At 29.8% G+C, this 23,509-nt stretch overlaps 2 protein-coding genes across 2 annotated transcripts; one reads left to right on the top strand and one right to left on the bottom strand.

Annotated features, from left to right (window-relative positions):
• The first annotated feature begins 11,012 nt into the window (after positions 1 to 11,012).
• Positions 11,013 to 18,550, top strand: LOC126844756 (adenylate kinase isoenzyme 1). Its single transcript, XM_050583157.1, has 5 exons — positions 11,013 to 11,441; positions 14,693 to 14,755; positions 14,985 to 15,148; positions 16,000 to 16,116; positions 17,744 to 18,550. The coding sequence occupies exons 2-5, from the start codon at positions 14,719 to 14,721 to the stop codon at positions 17,996 to 17,998; spliced, it is 573 nt and encodes a 190-aa protein (XP_050439114.1). The 5' UTR covers positions 11,013 to 11,441; positions 14,693 to 14,718; the 3' UTR covers positions 17,999 to 18,550.
• A 293-nt stretch (positions 18,551 to 18,843) lies between these two features.
• LOC126844621 (uncharacterized) lies at positions 18,844 to 23,430 on the bottom strand. The gene is made up of 4 exons (XM_050582931.1): positions 23,233 to 23,430; positions 22,112 to 22,696; positions 21,552 to 21,731; positions 18,844 to 20,054 (listed from the first exon to the last, which is right to left on the bottom strand). Exons 2-4 carry the CDS (start codon positions 22,652 to 22,654, stop codon positions 20,028 to 20,030), a joined length of 750 nt encoding a protein of 249 aa, XP_050438888.1. The 5' UTR covers positions 22,655 to 22,696; positions 23,233 to 23,430; the 3' UTR covers positions 18,844 to 20,027.
• Between the last annotated feature and the right edge of the window lie 79 nt (positions 23,431 to 23,509).

Genomic DNA, 23,509 nt, shown 5'->3' on the forward strand with positions numbered 1-23,509 from the left:
GTTTTATTTTAGATAAATTATTAAATAGTCATTGTACATATTCGAAAATATTTTTTGAAATGTAGTGCTTGTTTGTGATTTACGTGTTACATGCTGGACATGTTTTTTTTGACTTTGAAGGACTTTTGAACTTATAATAACAATATCCAAGAAACAGACTTCCGTAGGTAGCGGCAACAATCTAAAAAACAATTATTCATTAGGTAGATTATAATTATTTTAAACACAAAACTTAGGCTTTTTAACGAAAGGGGTTGTTTAACATTTAATTTAGGCTCCAAAGAAAAATCAACTGAAATTTCGAAACCAATAAATAGTATATAGCAATTTTAAAAAGTATACATTTTTATTTTTAAATGCGTTGTGGTTGTATTTCTAGTTAAATTTCGTTTACTTTTTATCATATTATTCTTGAGTAAATATTTAAAAATTCTTGTGTTATGAGTTTTTTCTTAGAACAAGGGAGCAATCGTCATTTGCCCTACGACACCTCTTATCCCTGTCAATATTTATGTTGAAGTCAGGTCTGACTATATTTTTGAAGACATCAAAATTTAATTTATAAAATTAACCTTTTACAAATGTTCTGCCAAAGTAGCATTTCACATATTCGACACCGATTAATTCATAATTACTATTACGTAAAAACAGAATTATAAAAAAAAAAATATATACGAGGTGCATTAGATTTAATGTTATTAAATTTAGCTATATACAGAATTTGCAATACGTTTATAAAAGCCTCAAGATATTAATTTTGCAAAAAAAAAGATCGATTTTAACATGTAATTACTAACTATCTGATATCACGAGAAAAATATAACAAGGGATATTTTGTTATCTTTTATAAAAAGTGTTATTAAAATAGTACATTAATTAAATACAAATTTTAGAAGTACTCACGTTAACACGCCCTCTAGTTGTAATAGTATTGAAGTATCTATGTATGCCTCTCAACTTGGCAATTTCAGCGGGATCACCTTCTTCAGCCATATTAAAATTATTTTAATTAATTAAAAGTTATTTATAATCGATTAATATTATAGCAATAATGATTAAAGAATTTGTTGGTTCAGTTACTACAGAGACTGCGGCATCGTAAAACTCGATTTATTATGAACCAATATTATTAATATTATTTTTAAAATCATATTATAGCACTGAAAAATGCAATTTAATATTTCCTTAAAACTAACAAAAGACTCTTAACAATAGGGTATACGGTTGTTTTACTTTAGTTTTAATTTTTTTTATCATGGGCCACTCAATATCTCTCATAGGGTTTATAATAACAAATTAAAATGTTTTTTTCATATTATTTTTATACAATGTGATCTTAATTTTTCATAACATTTTTTGTTTTTACCCCTCTCCCAACTTAGTTTTTTTGACAGCAACTTTTGAATTTTTAATGGTAACGCATACATTTCATTAACTTTTTAAATTGAGAATAATGTACTAAAAATGTTGACTGGTCGATAACGAGTTTTAGATAACTATTTTCGAAGCTATTGAAGATTCTAGTTCAGGGCAGGAGGAAAGGTGGAGGGTAGTATTATTAACTTTTAAATTCTTATAACTTAAAAAATAGTTGGACAAGGCAGAATGCTGGTTCTGTGGGCACCCAAACGACAACGCCTTAATTAAGTTATTGTTCGTTATAAGCCGAAGGCCAATTTCTCAGGGAGGTAGAGGCCCCTTACGTATGTATATACTTTAATGTTATGTAACGATTATGCTGTTTGTTTAATAAACGCTGGTGGGTGAAATGACTAGCGTCAATACGAGTACCACCCCCAGTCCCCGATTCAAATGTAAAAAAAAAAGTTCCTATGATATATATGCTCTAAGGCATGCTGATATTTAAATAGATATCCATCCTCTTAATTTTTTTCATTAATTCAAGAACTATTGTCGAACAACTTATTTTAAATATTTATATGTACCTACTATGCCGTGTTACAGAATGGAATAGTAGTTTTTTTATTTTTTTATTAGTATACAGTATAATGTCGTAAAGAACAAAAATAATATACATTTAAAGAGAGCTGTACAATATAAATAATACCGCAGCTATAAAGTGTAAGTAAACATACTTGTTTTTCTGTTTTTCAGTGTGTATAGGTGCGCTCAGCGTCTAAAATACATGACGCATTCGGTAAATTATTGTTTGCACTGTTGAATAACATACATTTTATAAAGTCTAAATTGAACACGTAACGAAACAACACACGAAAACCAACATATCAAACACAGTTTAATAATATTTTGTTGAGCCACTATTTTTTGTTAGGAGAAATGGTATCGATAAAACGTTTATTAGTTGTAGCTAATTTAGTGCATCTATGGATCGATACAAGTTTTGGCAGTATTCTCCGAGACCAAATAAACGAGTACAATATGTTACGAGGTGTTGATACGGGTTACAAAAATGAAGACGAGGCGGTAAAATGGAATGAAATAAATCCTACGATCCTCGAACAATTAAAATGTAAAATAGTTAATGATCTTCGTTGCAGCTACATATTTAGTGGTTTGCATTATGTTAACTTGTCTAGATATTTGATTGAGAAAAAAGACGAGACAGTGTTCAATAAACTTAATAAAGACAAAGACCGTTTATGGTTTGATGATCCGAGCATATCTATGTTGACATCCATGTATAACTGTGGTCAAATCGCGTCAATGGAACCATTTTGGTGGATCTACATGTACACACTGTACTTTGGAATGATTGTGGATGGTCAAATTAAACATGACAATACGACCGTGTCGTCTACGTGCGAAGCCGTTGTCGAGATTCTTTCTGACTGTTTGTGTGAATGCAATCCAAACAATTCATACAATTCACAGTTTAAAGAGTCCAAAAGCTCCACAGATATACCAATACTCAATAAATTACCGAATAACGGTAATAATAATCTGAAACTTAGATCAGATTTCATATCGAACTTGGTACTTAACGTTAAGGAACAAATTACTGAAAACGAAAAATTTGCCAGCCCACATGATGGAAAACATTTGTTTGATTTTGACAACCTGAACTTGTACCCTGTGTTGACAAATCAGCCAGAAGTTATTTCACATTTAATGAACGACTTTGGCGAATTGAATGACTGGCAATCGACGTTAAACCTCATTCTAGATAATTACCGTACAACAATAAATGACAATCGTATCGAGAGCCGATTTATAGGCATCGGACTACTCCAAAGTAAGCTTATTTGTTTACTAAAAATTATAATGCTCCAGATCATTTTAAAACATATTAGCTATATTAACGACTTGTTACCGCCTGAGAATAGTTTAGTATTGTCCATTCTCACCTGTGAATTATACAGCACAATTACCACGATTAATCGCGCCAATAGTCTGATGTCCGTTCACCTATCTACCTTCGTGAAATATATGAACTTACATGACGACGATCGCTTTAAAGTATTAATCGTGCACTTTAATCACCCAGTAAAGAATTTTCTTTCCGTACAAGACAATAATAATGTTGTTGACAACATATATATGTATTTGAGAGACCTATCGGATGAATTGTACAGCTGTCAGCTTTCATACCCCAAAACCCTGGATGACCAATACGTGTCAAATTCATTAATACGGATCAATGCTCTTAATGAATACATTCAATCAAATGATAACAGTGACGTTATAATGGAAAATCTGCCACTCAAGGACAGTATACTCAGCGCCATGGTTTTTAATAAGTATATTCAGTCTACATTTCTTCAATTTATAAACTTCAAGGTCTTTCAATCGTGCATTTCATTCTCACAGAAATTAAAATCATAATGTTTTAATACTAACATCGAAGCTGACTACGGAGATACTCATATGTCTAAGTTCGAATCAATACGTATGGTGACCCATTTAATGTAAAACACTCATTTTCTGAGAAAACAATATTAAAACCTATAGACTGATCGTACCAAGACTAGAACACTGGTGCCTTACGTTAAATATACATTGTGTGTTATAATATTGAAAGTTGTAGTTTATATTTTGGCTTATTTCATAATATTTTATTGTTTTATTATTATTCTGATATATTATTTGTAATAAATATATCCTTTAAATTTTAAATTAACTTTTTAATTTATATATATAAATATGTTAATATATATATATATATATATATGTTCTTATAACTATAAGATATTTAAATATTAATTGTAAGTATTAATTATACGGTATACTTATTATTTTAGTTAATCGTAAACATATTTAAATTATTCAACGGGCTAAACGTTGTTTTTACCTAATTTATGATTTAAAAAAAAACAAATATAACGTGTTCAGTTCATTAATTAGTAAATTTTTACTAAAATATTTTTATAATAGACAAAACTAATAAAAAATAAAACTAGACCCAGGTCCAAGGCGCCTAAAATTTAAAAAAATACTCAGTTTGTGAAATAATTAAATCATTGACCCGCTTTATTAACTCAGAACTATACAATTTTGGAAATAGAACATATACATTCACATCATACCTACTACGTTATGATAATTATATTAATATGTTTGAAGTAAGAATGAACGAATAAAAATTCTAACGATACGAGTTATATTTTTGGGGCACCAATGCCTAATATTTTTAAACTGCTTCAAATAAGTAGTTTAAAACTTTAACAAAGGAATACAGATTAAATTCATATTACACGAGGCTTTAGACTCTTTTCATACAAACCGTCCAATTAATCCGAAATTCTAACATATCTTTACCGCTCGATCTTATCATAACGTGTCTCTCTTTCTTAGATTCTCTCTATAATTGAAAACAAAATCTAGGTATTCTATTTTAGGTCTACCTATTCTCAGGTTTCCCTCTCTCCAATATCTCCTCCTGTTAAACCGATATTGATTATGCAAATAGAAACACAAAATTTAACATGACAATTATGACCTTAATGTTGGCTATCTCAACAAGTTAAAGCAAATTGCGTTGTTTAGTTTTTTGTTACCATTTATCAAATTTTTAATATACGATTATTTTCATTAGTTTAATGATATATTATTATTATAGTTTTGTTTTTAATAAGTAAGGCTTGGCTGATATACTATTATATATTAAATTGTCATATAAATTTAAAATTATAAAATTAAGTTAAAATTGAAATTAATCCTGGTAATTAATACAATTTAGAGTGTCTCAAACCTATTAAATCGAATATATATTAGCCAAATTACAATATTTTACGGACAACAAAAATAATTAACTCGACAACTTTCCTATGTACAATTGTACTGGAACACAGGTATGTTTAATTAATATTGATATCTTACATACAAATATAATATTGATTCAGACCAGGAGCTAGTCTAGAAGGGAGGGGCAAAAAAGTCATCCACTTTTTAGCTGATAAATTACATTTAGAAAATATTTCAAATAAAATCTGATCGAAAGTGAACTTAGAAACTCCTAGATTTCTTTAGGGTGTATATTAACGTTAAATTCTTTGTTTCCATAGTAACATAAATGTATATATTAAAAAAAGTATGATTTATTATATCTATTGCAGTTAATAATAATTAGTGCTATATCTGCTGTTAAATAATTTATGTCGATTATGAAACTTTAATTTAAATAAGAAGTGAATAAAAATAAATTCAAGTATGTAAGTATTAAATAAATTGTCAGTTAGCATTAAATATTAACTCTACGTTATATATATATATATATATCGTAAAGCCTTATCGTTAAGTGTAAAAGTTTATAGGCGATAATGATTTATTAACGATGAGACGTGAATTAAAGGCGTAAATCCGTAATTCGTAAAGTTTTATTTGATTGTGTGTCTACTAGTCACTCGGTATGTAATGAACCTGCTTTGAAATATTTTGTTCCTTATGTTGTGCACCACCCTTCTCTAGCTATTGACTGCCCCCTTTCATCCTGTGTTCCGATGCATAAAAATAAGCAAACTTATTTCTCTTTTAATAGAGTAATTTTCTGATGGATTTAACATTCTTTGTAAATCTTAAGGTAATGACTCTGATGGGATGGTTGCGATCCCGTTGATCGATGACATCATTCTTTAAATATTACATTTTATTTGCTATTTAATAAGTCACTCTACAATCTAGCAAGGTATACTTCCAATAATCTCGAACACAAGTCGTATCACACCTATCCTAAACAGATGATCTTTCTAAATTCTATAGTCTCTAATTATCGGTCCATTTCAGGTTAGTCTTTTATTGGTAAACTCTTCGAATCTCTAGTTTTAATGTCTGGTGTACCGCAAGGTAGCCATTATCACGTCCTACTTAATATCTTAACTGACACTGTTTTCAATGTGATTACCCCTTGTAGTTAACTACTATTTGTTTACGATGCAAACATTTTTCTTTGAGATTTCTACACCAGATGATTGTTAGAAACTTCAAAATTCAAAATTTGTTAACTATTGTAATCTAGTCGGTCTTTCTCTTAATCTAAAGCAGTGTAAGGTAATGAACTATTTTTTGATACCGTAGGAAGTACAAGTAGTCTAAGATTTAGGGTTTTAATTTTTGCCATCATTGCCTCTTACCACACATATCGATTATATAACACTTAAACTTTGCGAGTTTTCGGATGTATACACCGCAACACTTTCAATTACGACCAACCTTTCTGCTTAATATAGCTTTATATAAAGTCCTTATTAGATCGGTAGGGCGCTTGGAAGGGTGGTCTTCTTTTTCATGTGGAAATATTTAGCAAACCGAACGAGACCAAAATAGATTTTTAGCGTTACTATGCATATACCTACATTTCTTATTACAATTATTTACCATTTATTGATTATTTTACGCCTTTGTTATTTTTAAACTTGACACAACTAAAGAAATACAATTGCCTATTTATACATAAGTATATGTATAGATATCTGAGAGTATTACTAATGTTAGTCCAATTATGCGGTGAAAAGGTACAAGCATCTCCCTTTCTGGCGACCGACTAACCACTCGTCTTAGACAGTGAATCCGTCTAGAAACTATCATCTATCTCATGATAGCATCGATGTACCTTAAAGGGCCCGTTAAGCTGATGATGATTATTTATTTATGCTTATACAAGATACTTATACTGCTTACACAAGACGTAAATAAATCATGTTTTGATATTATTTTGTAATCAATATAATAATAATATTTATATGAAGAGAACAAATAAATAATTACGCCCTTACAGATAAACAGTACAGCATTTAGCATAAAACTTTAACATTAGTAACAAAACATGACTAAAACTAATACACTTTAAATTTTAAAAGCAGACATTATCAAACGAAACATAATACAACAGATTAAACAACTTTTGAGCAAAAATCATAGAAAAAAATAAAAATTACCCAATTTATTGCAATTAGAAAAAAACCTATTGAGAGAGGAGCTCGCATACTATAGTCTTGTTTTTGAGTTGAAATGTAAAAGAATGGTGAGGATCTGGTATGTGATGTAGGGTACATTAAAAGGTATTCGAGCTAATAACTCAGGGCAAGCTATATCATTTTTTAATAACTTAAAAAGAAACTATTGACATCATTAATGAACCTTCTTTTCTGGCAAGTGAAGCCAATTTTACCTCAACCGCTAAGTCCTCCTATTTCTCATAGATTTCCTTCTGTTTATTCTGTGGTATAGAGTTAAAAAAAGGAGGCTAGAAAAATTGAATTTACCTGCTTAACTACTTGGAAATAAACTACGATTCCCTACAGTCTTAAAACACTTACATTTAATTTAGGTGTACAGAAATGTATAAATTAGAAATGTGAGAATATGGATCGGTGTTTTGTATGCAACATATTCTTTTATTTAATTTAATTTAATTTTATTTTATTTCAATACGGGCCGCAGCCCAAAGTACAGAATATCAAATTAACTATAAACTAATAACTATGAAAAAAGATAATAAGACAAAAGAAAAATATATTACAAATTATAACTTAAAAACTATAAGACGGATCCTCGTTGGCAATACGCATCATCCTATTCAGTGGTTTGTTACGGGAATAATTTGTCATACACAGTGGAATAGTGAAAGGATAGGAAGAGCGGATATGGATACAGGGAATTTTAAAGTTAACTTTGAAAAGAAGTTTAGGACAGTCGATCGACCCATCGATAAGTTTGAGCAGGAAGACCTTGTTAATGGTAATACGTCTATCAGCTGAAGACTGTAAACCTAACCTATTTAATACTACATCATAAACATGAGGTCTATGTTCTATTTTTAATAGATATGCAGCAAAACTCAAAAACATTCGTTGGACTCTTTCCAGTTGATTCATATTGCTTGCGGTGTGAGGGTTCCATATAATAACAGAAAATTCAAGAATAGATCTGGTAAGCGCACAATATAAAGCTTTTAGTGGAGTTATCAACTTAAATTCGTTACAAACCCGCTTAAGAAATCCAAGAGCTTTAAAAGCTTTACAGCATGTCGCATCTATGTGGTTATGAAAATTTAAGTTTCTATCATAGAAAACTCCAAGATCTTTCACCGTATTCCCTTCAATAGCAAGATAGGTCCCACGAAGTAAGTGTTTAAATTCTAAATGAGTGCGACCTCTATAAAAAGACTTTGAGCAACATTTAGAGACATTAAAGTCCAAACCAATATTTATAGCCCAAGCATCTAATGCGCATAAGTCACTTTGAAGTAATTGACAGTCATGTACTAAGCGAATTTTTAGAAATAGCTTTAAGTCGTCTGCAAATAGTAAGAATTTACTGTGGCGAATAACTTTTTTTACGTCATTAATGAACAATGTAAAGAGTAACGGGGAAAGATGGCCACCTTGAGGTACCCCAGACGGCGTATTTAATACCTGTGATTTGACACCAAATATTTTTACGAATTACTTGCGATCGGATAAATAAGATCTGAACCATGATAACAAAGGCTCCCAAAACCACTGCTGGCAAGGACTTTCATAAGAACAGAATGGTTAACCCTATCAAAGGATTTACTGAAGTCAGTGTAAATGCGTCAATCTGATTCTTTTTTGCAAAGGCATCAAACACGTAATCAGTAAACACAAGATTGCATGTGTTAACTGATCGATTAGGGCGAAACTCATGTTGATCATCCACTATGATTTGATTTACCGCAGGTTGGATACAACTTAAAACTAAATATTCAAACTGTTTACCTATGTGACTGATGATAGTTATTGGTCTATAGTTAGCTACATTAGAAATATCACCAGATTTAAATATCGGCGTTATGGAACAAGTTTGAGTATTTCAGGGTAGGATCCGGAATCAAGTAATTTCCGAAATAGAAGCCATAAAGGAAAACATATAGACGATCTGATCGCGCATAAGAAATCACCTGATATACCGTCTGGGCCAATAGATTTATTTCCTTTCAGACGTGATAAACCCTTTTCAACATCTGATATGTCAAAGAAACAGTTGCTCGGAAGATCTTAAATAAGGGACTGGGTTAATTCAGGTACATAGTTGACATTAGACTTAGAATATACAGAATTAAAATGTTTAGAGAAAAAGTCGGCTACCTTATTATTATTTTTACTAGTAAGACCATTGAGCGTGACTGTCATGGGAATAGACTGACCTGGCTTATTCTTTCTAACAAAATCCCAAAATTTGAATGGATTTGTACAAAAAGTTTCTTCGGTAGAACTGATAAATTTTTTGTAACATTGCTTACTCAAGTATTTATATTTAGCACGAAGAAAACTGAAATTTTGATAATCAATTGAGTTGTTTGTGCACTTAAAGGTTGCGTGAGTTTTTCTTTTTGGAATACTAGATCGATCAGATCTTTAGAAAACCATAAAGGAAAATTAGACCGGGAAAATTTTACGTTAGGAACATGTTGCAGAATGGATAAATATAGTGCTTCAAAAAGTGTATATGCAGCAGATGTAACATCCAAATTAGAAAAAGGTTCTAACCAATTGAAAGCTAGCAAAAATTTGTTTATAAGAGGATAATTGGCCTTACGGAAGTTGAAGTAGTAATGAGAAGAATCAATTAGTGGTATATTGGTGACTGGAATAAAGTCTATGGACAACTCAGGGCGATAGCGGTCTTCAGGTACTACTGGGATCAATGCAGCTTTGACCTTATACTGAATACTGATTGAGATTCACTAAGATAAGATCTAATCAGGGTCATTACCCTGATTTATTAAAAATATCGTTGATCTGAAAGAAGTTATTTGCTGCAAAAGTCTCCGGAAGACAATTGATAAGAGAGCCAGATGTAGAAGAATAAATCAGACCATGGTTGTCATTCGACCAAGAAACATTTGAAAGATTAAAATCACCACAGAAAATAAACAAATGATCAGAATAAATGGAAAGTAGATTCTCAACAGTAGACATAAAGGTCTCATAGGATTGAGGAGGAGAGTTTGGAGGTAAGTAAGTACTGCTAATTATATACTTTTTCATGTTGAGAGTAAATCTCATAAACAAAACCTCAATACCCAAACAAGTTACAGGTATTAGATATGATGGGAGGTCAATACGTATACCAACAAGAACCACCTCCACCCCTAGAACAGCCGCTAGTGGTGTTATTTCGATCACATCTAAAAATATTATAATTAAACAAACTTAGTTCACCATCAGCTATATCATTATTAAGCCACGTTTCAGTTAATGCAATGAACGGATAGTTAAAACAAGAGGTATTACATTTAAAATTAGATAACTTAGTCCTAAGTTCTCTGCAGTTTTGATAAAAACCAAGAGAAACATTTACACACAAACAAGTATTGTCTACAATATTTTTGTTACCGCCGCGGCCACCAATTAGTTTTTTCCATTTTAAAATAATTATGCCAATAATTTTAGCGTTGATGTATTGTAATTATTGTAATCGCGCCAACGTTTTATTCAAACGTTCCAAGATATTTCGCTGTAATCAAATAGATGATGTTTATAAACGCCACTCGACTGAGTATTAGAGATAATAAAAAGTGACTGTGTCAAACATGTCAGAGACCGTGTTTAACTATGACAGCTTTTCGCTGTTTTGGCGTCGCGTTACGACTGACGTCTAGAAATACCGAATACGTGATAATAGTGATATAATAATAGTTTTTATATATTATCATTACTATTGCGTTTTTTTTTTCTGATTAGAATACTAATAGCATAAATAACAATAAAAACCGAGGAGGCGGTAACATACTTTAAAAATAGTGACGACCTTAATAAGTGCATGCGAGGGCATTGCCGTTGCCGCCTTGGTCACCGGTGCCAAAAAAGTAAATTACAAATAAAAGAAATCTGCTTTGGCGATTATCGCCGGGCGTGCGGCGACAACGGTTCAGACTGGTGGCGAAAACTCGAAAAATCAAAAACCAGTAAACCCTTTAGGGCTACACGCTAGTAGTATCGTCCGAAAGCGTTGTCAATACACTGCCTTTTGTTCTCGGAGCTGCTCTCTTTCTCAGTTCGGTGAGTTCATCCATTTCATTGTTATGTTTTAACGATCGTTTTAGGTTTAACATTTTGCCGAACACAATTTTATAGGAAGATTGTTTTCTAAAAACCTTACAGTGGCGATTTTTAATCCCCGTAATGTTCTCATGCAATTAACGTAGGTACCTTGCCGAGTTCCATTGTATAAAACGTTATCCGGTAATCCGTAACGCTGGAAATGTTTCCAAATAAACTGTAATAATAATAAACACAACCCCAAAGGTATTATGTAGTACACTGAATTTCTTTTGATGTGATTTTGATTTGTACGGGCAATAGCTATAGGTGTGAAATAATATTATAACAACTTTCATTACATTCCACATTAAAGATAATATTCAATTACACAATTATTTGCGTTTTCCTAATTGTATTTAAAAAAACAATTACAGTAATACACTCATGATAATTATAATCAACTTTTTTGTGTGTCACCGTGTTGCCGAGTGCAGCAAGGCGGCGGTGCTAGTCGCGCGCTTATCGATCAGAGCTGCCAGATTCGTCCTTCGAATGGTATCGCACGTTACCCACAGCAACGGCACAGTTACTAAAACATGGTAGATAATCCTGTTAAAAGCAATAATCAACAACACTGTATTATTATCACTAAGCCCTTTGTATATTCTGTACAGTGTACATAACTATTTATTGTATAGTTGATTTATATCAAATTGCACTCAACACAAGCAAGGCCCGTCAGCGGCATTAATGCATTTAATAATTATTTATTGAAAATTTTTTACCTACAGCTTACTAGTTATTGAGAAATAAGTAATATATTTATAATTGAATAAATCAATAATTTATAACACTGAGAACTTTTATTAAAATAGAATTAAGCTAATAATGACGACAGCTAATATTAACATTATCGGGTGCAGAGCCAAATGCTGAGTGTGCTAATTTGAGTATATGCAACACCTAAAAAAATTGGATAGTATTAAATCGTGCAAAAAATAAATAGTTTTTCAGAATCACAATTATAGTTTTGTCGATTTGATTGCCACAAATTCGCCAAATATCCTCGAAATGAATATCTCCAGCAACTTCATTTTCTATAGATAAAATAGCCAATTTTTATATTCTCTCCTGGCCCATAGTTGGTTTTTGATAATTCTTTATGAGTCTATGTTTGCTTAACTACGTTCACGCGTGGCTATAGTTACAGACATTGTCAAAAATATTGTAAATACAATATCTACGTTGGGATATGATTATTTTTAATTATAATCTTGAATCAGCTGAAGTAATTCAAGAATTGTTGCAGATTTAAGACGGTCAGGAATAATTGACATCATTGTGTGCTGAAAATCGGAAATCTCGTCAAAAAATTCTGCCCCATTTATGTCTTTTTCATGTTTATAATTTAATTTTCCTGCACAAAAACCTTACAATATTAATAACAATAATAGTAGAATTATTAAACGCACAAAGTAACATGCGTTAAACTTATAATAATATTAGGTAATTGAAGATTAAAACACATTTTTTTAAAAGTAAGAATTAGCGTCTTTAAGTGCCGCCTGAAATAAAGATATTTTATAATATATTTTTTTAAGTTCACATCAGTATTCTTACAATATTTTTGTTTTTGTTTTTGTTTTTCAATCAAGGCAATAGAGATCGGTTTATAAAAAATTATTTGTCCATGTTTTTCTGTTGTTTGTTATGTCTGATCTCTACTGCGTCCTTCGTTCTTTGGCTGATGTACCTCATTCCTAGAATAAGGTATTTTCCTTACCCTTTATACCATCAATTGAACCGTTGTACCTATTATTACATTTTCATGTCTTAGCTCTGGCACATCACCGAAAAAAGTGTTACCAAATATTAATAACGAAAATAATGTTTTCTTCTGTTTTTACAATATGAAAAAAAATGTATAATTACGAAAGATACCTGGTTAAGTAATTGATTAGATATTGCCATTTGACAAAAACTGTTTAATTTATTTTAACTGAAAGTCGATCAATTCTAAGTTAATTTAATTATATTATTAGTATTTTATTCATATTACTGTCAAATCTGATAACAATAAAAAAAATGTGTTTTTAATATCTTCTAATGTATTAAATATGAAATCAAAAAGATGTGATTTCACACTTAGCTATGAATTTGGTATTATATTATAATAATTACAAATTCAACGCCATTTGTGTCCGTGACAATAGTAATAAGTTTATGATTATAATAAATATAGTGGACTATTTAAGTTATTATTTAACTTGTTGAATGATGATATTAATAATTGCAATTGAAGTTTGAGTCGAAATTGTTTCTTTTGATTTTGTACCAAGCGACCTCGTTGCTTATAAACCATTGATTGTTTACCTTCCTATTTCTGTTAACCTTGGAACTGTTTTTCACAAATTTAATTTTCTCATAATACCTAACTTAGCTATGTCCATTCAGCTGGTGCACCGCCAAATGTGTATTTTCTGTTTTATTTTTAGTATATAACACTAATATAATAATACCGGTCTTCTAAATTTTTATATAAACATTTCAGGAATGGTTTACTTTAAGTACTTTGACAGTGCAGTACTTTAATGTTCATAACTTAAATACAACCAACTTTCCGATATACACATAAAGTATTGTAATAGTTGGTTAATTTTTAGTTTATAAACACAAAGTCAAAGGGTTATTATTTGTTGTATTATTTTATATTAATCAAACAGCCCAGCCAACTCAGCGATGTATTTATCATTTTAACTTAAATTATGATAAAATTAGAATGTTAACAAAATCAATGTATTTCTTGTAATAATATTATTGGACAATATACCTAATGGATGAAAAATTGCGGTCGTTCCTCATTCGGTATCTTTGCCCGTGTAAACATTGTATGACATTATCGACATTAAATAGATTTGTTAAGAAATATAATGTATAATTCTTTAAAAACAAAACAGAGGATTGTTAGTTATGTTGAAATATTTTTATTTGACCTATTTTACTTCATCGGGTCCTTGAAAAATATCTCTAGCATTGCGCTCGTTGAGCTAATTATTAAAAAAAAAAACACCATAACAAATATATTACGTGCCAGCTTCCGGAGGACGCCGTGCTTGCCCATGCGAGTATTATTATATTTTTGTAGTTTGCTTTTAATGATTGTTGAACATGTAACTGCAATAACTAGTTGGCTGCTTACGCTATAAATCCCGTACAACTATCAACTAGGACATCCGCTAAGTTTTAACTATTTGACTGGAATTTTTCAGACCATTTATTGACCTAACCCGTGAAAATGTGCGACCAAAAGCTACCAACCATATGGATTTTGGGTAAGTTAAAAACAATTTTCATTTCCGTGACTCTCCGTACCTATCTAGGTTAAGATATTTTCGAAAAAGAACCAAACAGCTCTATTCATATATAGTTTAGAATTAATTATACTGAACCTTGGTACACGGCAATAAAATGTTTTCGTGAGTCGTGACTTAAGTCAGTTATAATAATTGTATTCGCAGTTTAATTTGTAAGTATAATGTTTTGTATTGCGCGTGTCATCAGGAGGACCGGGCAGTGGAAAAGGAACTTTGTGTGACAGAATTGTTGCTAAATACGGATTTACGCATATCTCCACCGGGGATCTGCTCAGGGACGAAGTGAACACAGGATCGGCTCGCGGACAGGAACTAGTGAAAATCATGAAAGAAGGAGCTCTAGTGCCTACCGTGAGTTTAAATAAATAGTACATATCGGTTTTAATGCAAAAAGTGTGAAGTGTGAATACCTATTACATTTTATAATTGTTTTCAGTCGCCATTCAAATATGTTTAAAAGTCTCATATTATAGGATGTGAAATTTGTTTATTAGTTTAAGGGTTACCTTTAACTCAATGAGTGACACTTAACATTCACATGAGTTTGTTCAGTAGGCTTTATGTTTTTATGAGAGATAATTTAATTTATAAATACTGTTACACAGACTACAGTAGAATTTTCGAGCAATTATCTTATCTATTTATTACATGTAGATATCTGTAAAAATCAGAACGACGTAATAAAAATAATGACTGGTTGGTAGTTTTGGATAGTCACTACTTGTATTATTATCATTTAAAAATATTGATGGGAATTGAGGACAGAGGAGTGAAATGTCTATGGTGTATAGATCATAATAATTTCTCAACCTTACTTAATTACCCGCCTTAATCTTTAACCAGTCATCATTATTATTCTACATCTCATAGATAAATAGATTGAAATAAACCGGTTATTATTTAACTTTTTATAGGTACTCTCTAAAACTACCCTTAAAAACGATAGTTTAAACTTGACTATTATTAAATATTTATGTTCATTCAATAATAGATCATCGATTTTATTTAGGAAATGTTTTAGCCAAAACAAATCGAAAATATAACTTAAAATCACCTGGTATATGATGAATAGGTTGTTATGATGAATATAGGTTGTTTTCAGTCAATAAGTAGATAACGTGATTATTTTTGCACCAAGCCACTTGTCTATGATATTATTGCTGATTGCGCCAGATTACAATTATATTCAAATTTTTCTGCAGAGCGTTGTTATGGAGTTGCTTAAAGAAAAAATCGCTAGCAAATTAGAGTCTTCAAAAGGATTCTTGATCGACGGTTACCCGCGGGAAAAGCAACAAGGAGAAGAATTCGAAAAAACCGTAAGTCTGGTGATATTTTTTTAATTTTAAGATGCAGCTGCTTTTAAATCAAAAGTTTTATATAATACCTTTTTACTATAATCAGCGAGAGATGGATATTATACTACTTTTAATTAATACAAGATATGGTTATTGATGTATTAAGGGTGTGTTAAATAATTTATAAATATATTAATATATTAGACATTTATAATATACCTTAAAAGTTCTGTGACATCTCATGTACTGTTCTAATATTAATTTTAGAAAACATAATTATTTTTTTTGCTAAATTTTTGGCTGAAGAACAATTTTACGAATTTTTTTTAAACAGTACAATAATGTAAAACGGCATTGGCAAAGTAATTTCTTCAAATGTCTTATTAATTAAAGAAAAATGCAAAGGAAATAAATTAGTGCGACGAGACTAAAAATAGGCACAATTGGCGTCAAATTCAGCGTCCAGATTTCAATGGAAATATAAGTAAATATTATAGAGAACATTTTACCGAACTCTTTCAGATTAAATATTTTTGTGGTCAACACGTGATTATAAAATATTATGAACTACAATATTTTGTACAAAAAAAAATGTTACCTATCGAAATTATTCGAACATTCTAAAATTTCTTTACCTTTAAAGTAATTTTTAATTAAAATTTAACCGTAACTCGTATGAAAGTAAAATCATTATAATAAGTGAAACTCAACAATTGTTATCTAGAAAAAAATTTTAGGCGGCTTATGGTTATATATATACAGTAAAAAATGAATACTTAACCCTAAACCATAAAAATAATACACCTCTATGCGTGTACGTTTTTCGGTAATACTGTTGTCATCTTTAGCGCTAACGACAGTCTGTTGGTAAGTAAACGCTTTACGTTTTTCTGTTGTTACGAATTAAAAAACCGCCAAAAATAAAAGTAATAAGTACTGTGTAATTTGTCGCAAAATCCAATTACAAAATTCTTTGAGATTCATATTAACTCCGGAAAATAACTTTAAAGCCTCTCCAATTGTAATCATAAGTATCGACGGAAAAAAGTCGCGAGCATACTAAGTATTTATCACAAAGTTATATTACTTCAACTTAAAAGTAAAATAGCGATAAACAAATAGCATTATAAACATTTAGTTACAAAAATTGAAGGATGTCATTATGGGTAGTGTAGAATATTAATGAATAAAAAGTATGTGGTTATGATAACAGCCGAATTTCCTAAATAAATTATAAACCTAAATTTCTTAATAAGTCTTCTATATTCTTCAAAAAATTTTCTCAAACATAGAAGGGATATAGTTGTGTAAGCAAGTAACAAACACATCATAACGCTTATAGTCTTGGAGTATAGTCTTGGACCATATTTTCCAACAGTTTTGACAGAGTAAAGGCAAACCTATCAAGGTTTTTTTATATGGAATATAATTATTTTCATTATACAAATTGTTTTGTTTAAATTAAATAAATATGTTATCGTATAGTGCATAAGTAATCCGAAATGATTGTATTAATTTTATTTTGCCATTTTTTTCAACTAACCAAGGGTTTAATCATTTAATTAAAACAAGGGCAGGATTCGGCCAAAACATATCTAACTATTTTAATAGCTAAATGCTAATGCCAAGTGGTTTGGTATTGTTACAGATTGGACCGGTGGACATGGTGTTATATTTGAAGTCGGATGACGATACGATGGTGGCAAGACTTTTGAAGCGGGCAGAGACCAGCGGACGGTCGGACGACAACTTGGAGACAATAAAAAAGCGGTTGGAAACGTTCCACGCCAATAACGATCCCATCATCGAGGCATACCAATCCAAGACTGTCATCATATCGGCACAGCAGACGGCCGAAGCAGTATTTGCAGAGGCTGAAACGTATCTAGATAGTCTCCAATAAACAGTTTAAGAAAAGAAAAGAAAAACAATAAATCGCCAGAACAATAGGCAATCGTCGTGCTCAAAACACAAGTCATTAGGTACACCGTGCGCAGAAATCAACATAATATATTTATTTAAATAATAATAAAGTAATCACAAATTCATTTAGTCCCAAGCCATACATTAATTTATGCCAATAAAAATAAAATAATAATGTACCGAATGCGGACTCGGAGACAATCTAGATTATATAATAATTGTATAACCTAGTCAATCACAAAACATTAAACTTTATTAATTTATTTTATTTAAGCAATAATACGGAATACCTGCCTGCAATTTATTTATTCAGCAAAACAGAACATATTTTATAAGCTATAGATAATTTTGATTTACTAGAGTCGGGTTGCATGAAACTGGTCATTAAATTTATTTAGTGACAAGATTTCTTGACGTCGAGCTTTGATTCATCATTTAACTATCTATATGTTTATGATATTACTTATTATTGTTAAATTCCTATTAGCTAGTAAATTATTAAGTCAAAAACCATGACATTTGTTGTTTATTTTTTAAATACATGTTATATTTGCTTTTGGAAAATGTGTTATTGTTATAAAATTACCTTTGTAATTTACGTTGAAAATTTTTTTTTTTTACATCTATAATGTAATAATAATGCTAACACACTACATGCAGGAGCTAAAATATAAGTTGAATTTAATAACAACTATACATATATAGAGTATAAAATGGATATCTTATTTTAGAAAAAAAAACTATAATTATTCAAACAAATTACTATAATTAACATAACATGAATAATTAACAGACTTATTAATTAAAGAACAGTTGAGATTTTTAAAAAATAACACTTAATAACTAATAAGATGGTATAAACATGGCTGTTATAACAATAGGTATGCTTATCATAAAATCAATAATATGCATCTAACGCAGAATCTAACGTCTCGTTAAGCATAGTTTATGCTTGATATATTTTTTTAATGTAAAAATCTGATTAAGTTTGGGTTAGGTAGATAAAGGTTTTTAGATTTTACAATTCTAGTTTTTAATTGTGCTTTGGTTCAGCGTGTATACCAAATATTCATAGCAGCAAAAGGGTAAATGAGTAAAAAAACTTTGACGTAATAGAGGTCTACTATTTTTGTAATCACAATTAAAAAATTACCAATTTGCAGGCTACAACTTTCTAAAATAGTTTATTAATTTATCAATTTATAAAAAATATTTTATTTCTAATTTTATGTTTTTGTGGTTTTATGTGTTTAGATATACAGTTAAAATAAGGCCATATCATCAATCCACTCCCTTAAAACATGTGGAAACTTTTTATTTCACTTTTTTTTTGTGCAATTTATTAACCCCTCAATGTCCAACTTTTAAACATTTTTAATATACAAATTTAAATTAAATGATCAGGACTTTGCAAAAAATAAGTTAAAAGTATATATTAAAAAAAATTACGTTTATAATAACTAATGGCCACCTAAATTAAATGTATTTTTTCTAACATAATAATATTATTATGTAATAAACATGTTGTATTTCTGTTACAATAAGCACTAATGGGTTAATAAAGTTTTGAAAAATAAATTTAAGATAGTTCTAAGTTGTTACATATAGATTTTTTTTAAACATTTATAGCTCAGCTTTTTTTATTCCAAAAAAATCAATCGAATAACACACAATATTACATTTTTACAATCTATAAATTACCTACGTTGACGAGTTTTTGAAGTGGCTTTAATTATTCTATGAACTTTAAATTTTGTATACAATAATTAAATTTTCCAGTTAATACAATAGTCATAAATCATTATAGGTGGATAATAATAGCATTGAGTGTATATTGTATTATACATACTCAATGATAATAGTAAATTAATTAAACATATTAACAAATTATTGATAATTATAGAATAATCAATAGTTTAATTCCATAATATTAGAAATAATAATATTATGTATATACTTAATAAATTCTAGCTTAAGCTTGTCACTACTAAATTTATATGATTGAACATTTAAATACTGCATACAGATGCATGAGCCTGAAAACAGAATTAACATGTAATAATTAAAGATAACAATCAAGCAAAATACAGATGATAATAAAAATGTAAATGTAATTCTAATGGTTGAAATAGTACACTATAGTGAAGCCAAAACACGGCTTTTCTTATGGCGAATGCAGAATGACATAGCGTCGCTACTAGAAATTAAGTATAGCAGTTTTCTGTGTCAAACTTTAATTAATTATTAACCAAATAGCTAGTTGAAATAAATGCCACTTTTAAACCTTAATAATAACTTTTATGAACTGAACAATATTTTTGTTAAATTTACTAGTTGGGTAAAAGTAATTCTTTAAATTTTAAAGAATGTTAGAGGGTTTAAAATGAAGAGTGTTAGGGTGCTATAAAAATAGTGTAGTATTCCGATCGGTGATCTCTGTATAGTTAAAAAATACTCATCAAACTACTACTATTATTACTATCCAACAACACATTATAACTATAAAAACAATAGTCGTAGAGTTAAAGTTTACATAGTTACAAAAATACAAATACTTTAATATTATATTATAATATAAGAAAAAAATATATACTTTTAAAGCATATAATTTAAGTTAATAAGGGATGGGATTCAGGCCTCATCACCCTTCCTTGGATCTACCCCTGAATAGATTAATTATTAAAACAGACAATTAGCTTTGCAAATTTTGAAAAACTGGTATGTAAGTGGTTTTTGGGACAACTAGGGCTGTGATTGTTTTCGTACCTGAACAATTGTGATTTTATAAAACGATTAACTGAAAGTAGATTAATATATATACATTTTTTTACTTCAGAAATGAATCGATTGATTTATATGAATATTTATGAATTGGAAAAATTACCTAGCCCTTAGGTAGAACTCAAAAACTTAGCGTGACTAGATTAATCTAATGACTTATATTCAGCACATAAAAACATAAATTTAAAAAATAAAATAAAAAAATTGCCAGATTCCAATAAAATGTTATTTGTCTTGTTTAAGTAATTTTTTTAAATAAGCCAAAATAAAGTACTTGCCCATGTGCTTAACTTAAAAAGAAATGGTATCCTAAAATATCTCGGACATTAGTTGATATACTCAGTCAACCATTAAAAGCAGGTTATTAATTTGTTATTAATAAACAACAAATTACAACTCTTGGTTTTATCTAATACAGATAATAAGGAAACCTATTTTATTATGAAGAGTGGCAGCAACAGCTTTAATAGGAGTATTAGTAGGTAGGCAGTTACCCAATAAAAAGATACCATTCGAAACAAGTTTATCATGTTTGTGGCGAATGGTATTCTTACTCTCAGAGTTAACGTAAATCTGTAGGTATTGTAGTAGCAAGCTATCATAAAGGCTCACAATAGACTAAGTCTGTTGTTTGCTTGAAAATAGTTTAGAAAACATAGTCATAATTAATTTTGTACTAAAATGTTTAGTTTAAGTTAATCTTCAAAGATTATTTTGTAAATAGTAAACAAATTAAACTCAACATTTCTTACCTCAATAACAGCAGTAGGATACATGCGGAAACATAAAGGACACTGAGATTGAGTTGCAAATAACTTGTAATTATGAATTTCACTGTTAGAATCTTGTGTATTAGGTGCGTCTGGCTTTAAAATTTGAGTACTATTCCTGTAGTTTTTCATGTGTTTGACATCATTATTATCCTGGGTACCCTAAAAAGTAAACACATTAACAGTTGTATTTTTTTCAAACTTATAACACAATATATTATCATCATGTAAGCTTAATAGGCCTTGAAGGCCCAATGCAGCCATCATGAGATGGTTTCTAGATGAATTTGCTATCGGGGACGGGTCTTCAGTCTATTGCCAGAGAAGGGAAAGGCGGCTTTTTTTTCACTGGACGATTTCTCGCCCAAAAAAAATGGAGCGCTCATGACCAAGTGTCAAACTAGTGATAGTTAGGGCAAACACACTGCCACTTTACCGACTCAGCTACATGTCCCCCTCAATTTGTATTATACAATACAAATATTTTAATTATCTAAACCACGAAATAATTATTATTACTTAGTATTATTTAAAATATTTACCATAATATTGGGAAATTCTGTATTTTCATATGGATCAACATAATTTACAGAATTCAAATTGTTTCGAAGTCGACTAGAATGTGGCGTCTGCTGATCTTGCCAAGGCAGCACATTGTTCAACTTATTGTACTTAGCTTTTTTCTTTTTGCTTTTAGGGGATACACTTCTTTTTTTTTCCTCTCGCTTTCTTATTACCTCATTGCTATTTTCATTAAATAAAGGTTCCGAATAATGTTGATATTGTTCCAATGAATTTTTTTTTGATGTACAAGGTTGCAGGCCATCTATATCTTCAGTATTTTCGTTTGTTTGTATTTTTACAATATTTTGAAACATATCTGCTATATTATCAGGTGTATTATATATTTTATGTTTATCCTCACTATTAACAACACCTCTTTTTGAATTTATTGGCAACAGACTATCGTGTGTATAAAATGAGCTGGTCTGTGGAACTTCCAAGTTAACTATACAATAACCGTTTAACATATTTAATACTGACATTAAGTAATCATTTTCTGGCATAACATCTTCATCAGCCATTTTGTTTAGTATTCAACAAATCTCAAAAATGTCACTTGTTTCCTATAAAAAATTTAAGTAATGCTATCACTTGTTTTAATAAATAAGTGTACTAAATATATTTCAAATTCATTAAAAAAATATTAAAATTTATAAGCACCTATATTTCTTCAATGAAAATATTATTAAACAATATATTATAAATTATGCTTAGGTATTTAATACTTGTTATCGGGTTCGAGGATAGAAAAGCCTAGAGTAATTCCAGCTTGTCGGAATTACTCCAAGTCCCTTTAGTCCAACTAAAGGGACTGGAGAGGAGCTGCAGCTTCTCTAGTATTCTATGTAAGTGGAGGTTTAGAAGAATAGGTTATAAAAAAAAAATAGTTACATACCAAATACTTAGGAATATGGATTGCCAACTTATTACAAAGGAAGGCCAATGATGGCATACATGAAACAATTAAGATACACATAAATAAGGATAGCTACAAGAACTGCAGGAAACCAATTAAACTATCGACGACGCAAAAAAAAAAATAAACAAATAGACGATTATTCTATTTATTATTTATAAAATCTTAAATTTATTTAATTACCTAAGTACAACAATTCTTCCAGAAAAACAAAATGTCTTGCTTTGAGTTTCAATGTTATATAACTATTAACAATCGTTATAATAATGTGTAATTAATCAAGATTCAGTTAGAGAATGATTTATAAAATTAATTACTTTATATATTTTTCATAATTTATTCTTTAATAATAAATATATAAATTTATACTACGACCGGTTGCGTGAAAATGTACTGTGCTGATAACTATAATATAGGTATCACAAATTACAATAACCCAAATTGATAATACATTGTTGAT

This window comes from Adelges cooleyi, unplaced genomic scaffold (assembly GCF_023614345.1).
Source record: "Adelges cooleyi isolate 19-005CV unplaced genomic scaffold, UGA_ACOO_1.1 ACOO_flye_CR_arks_rails_tigmint_CR_PRNA_651, whole genome shotgun sequence".
Taxonomy (NCBI): Eukaryota; Metazoa; Arthropoda; class Insecta; order Hemiptera; family Adelgidae; genus Adelges; species Adelges cooleyi.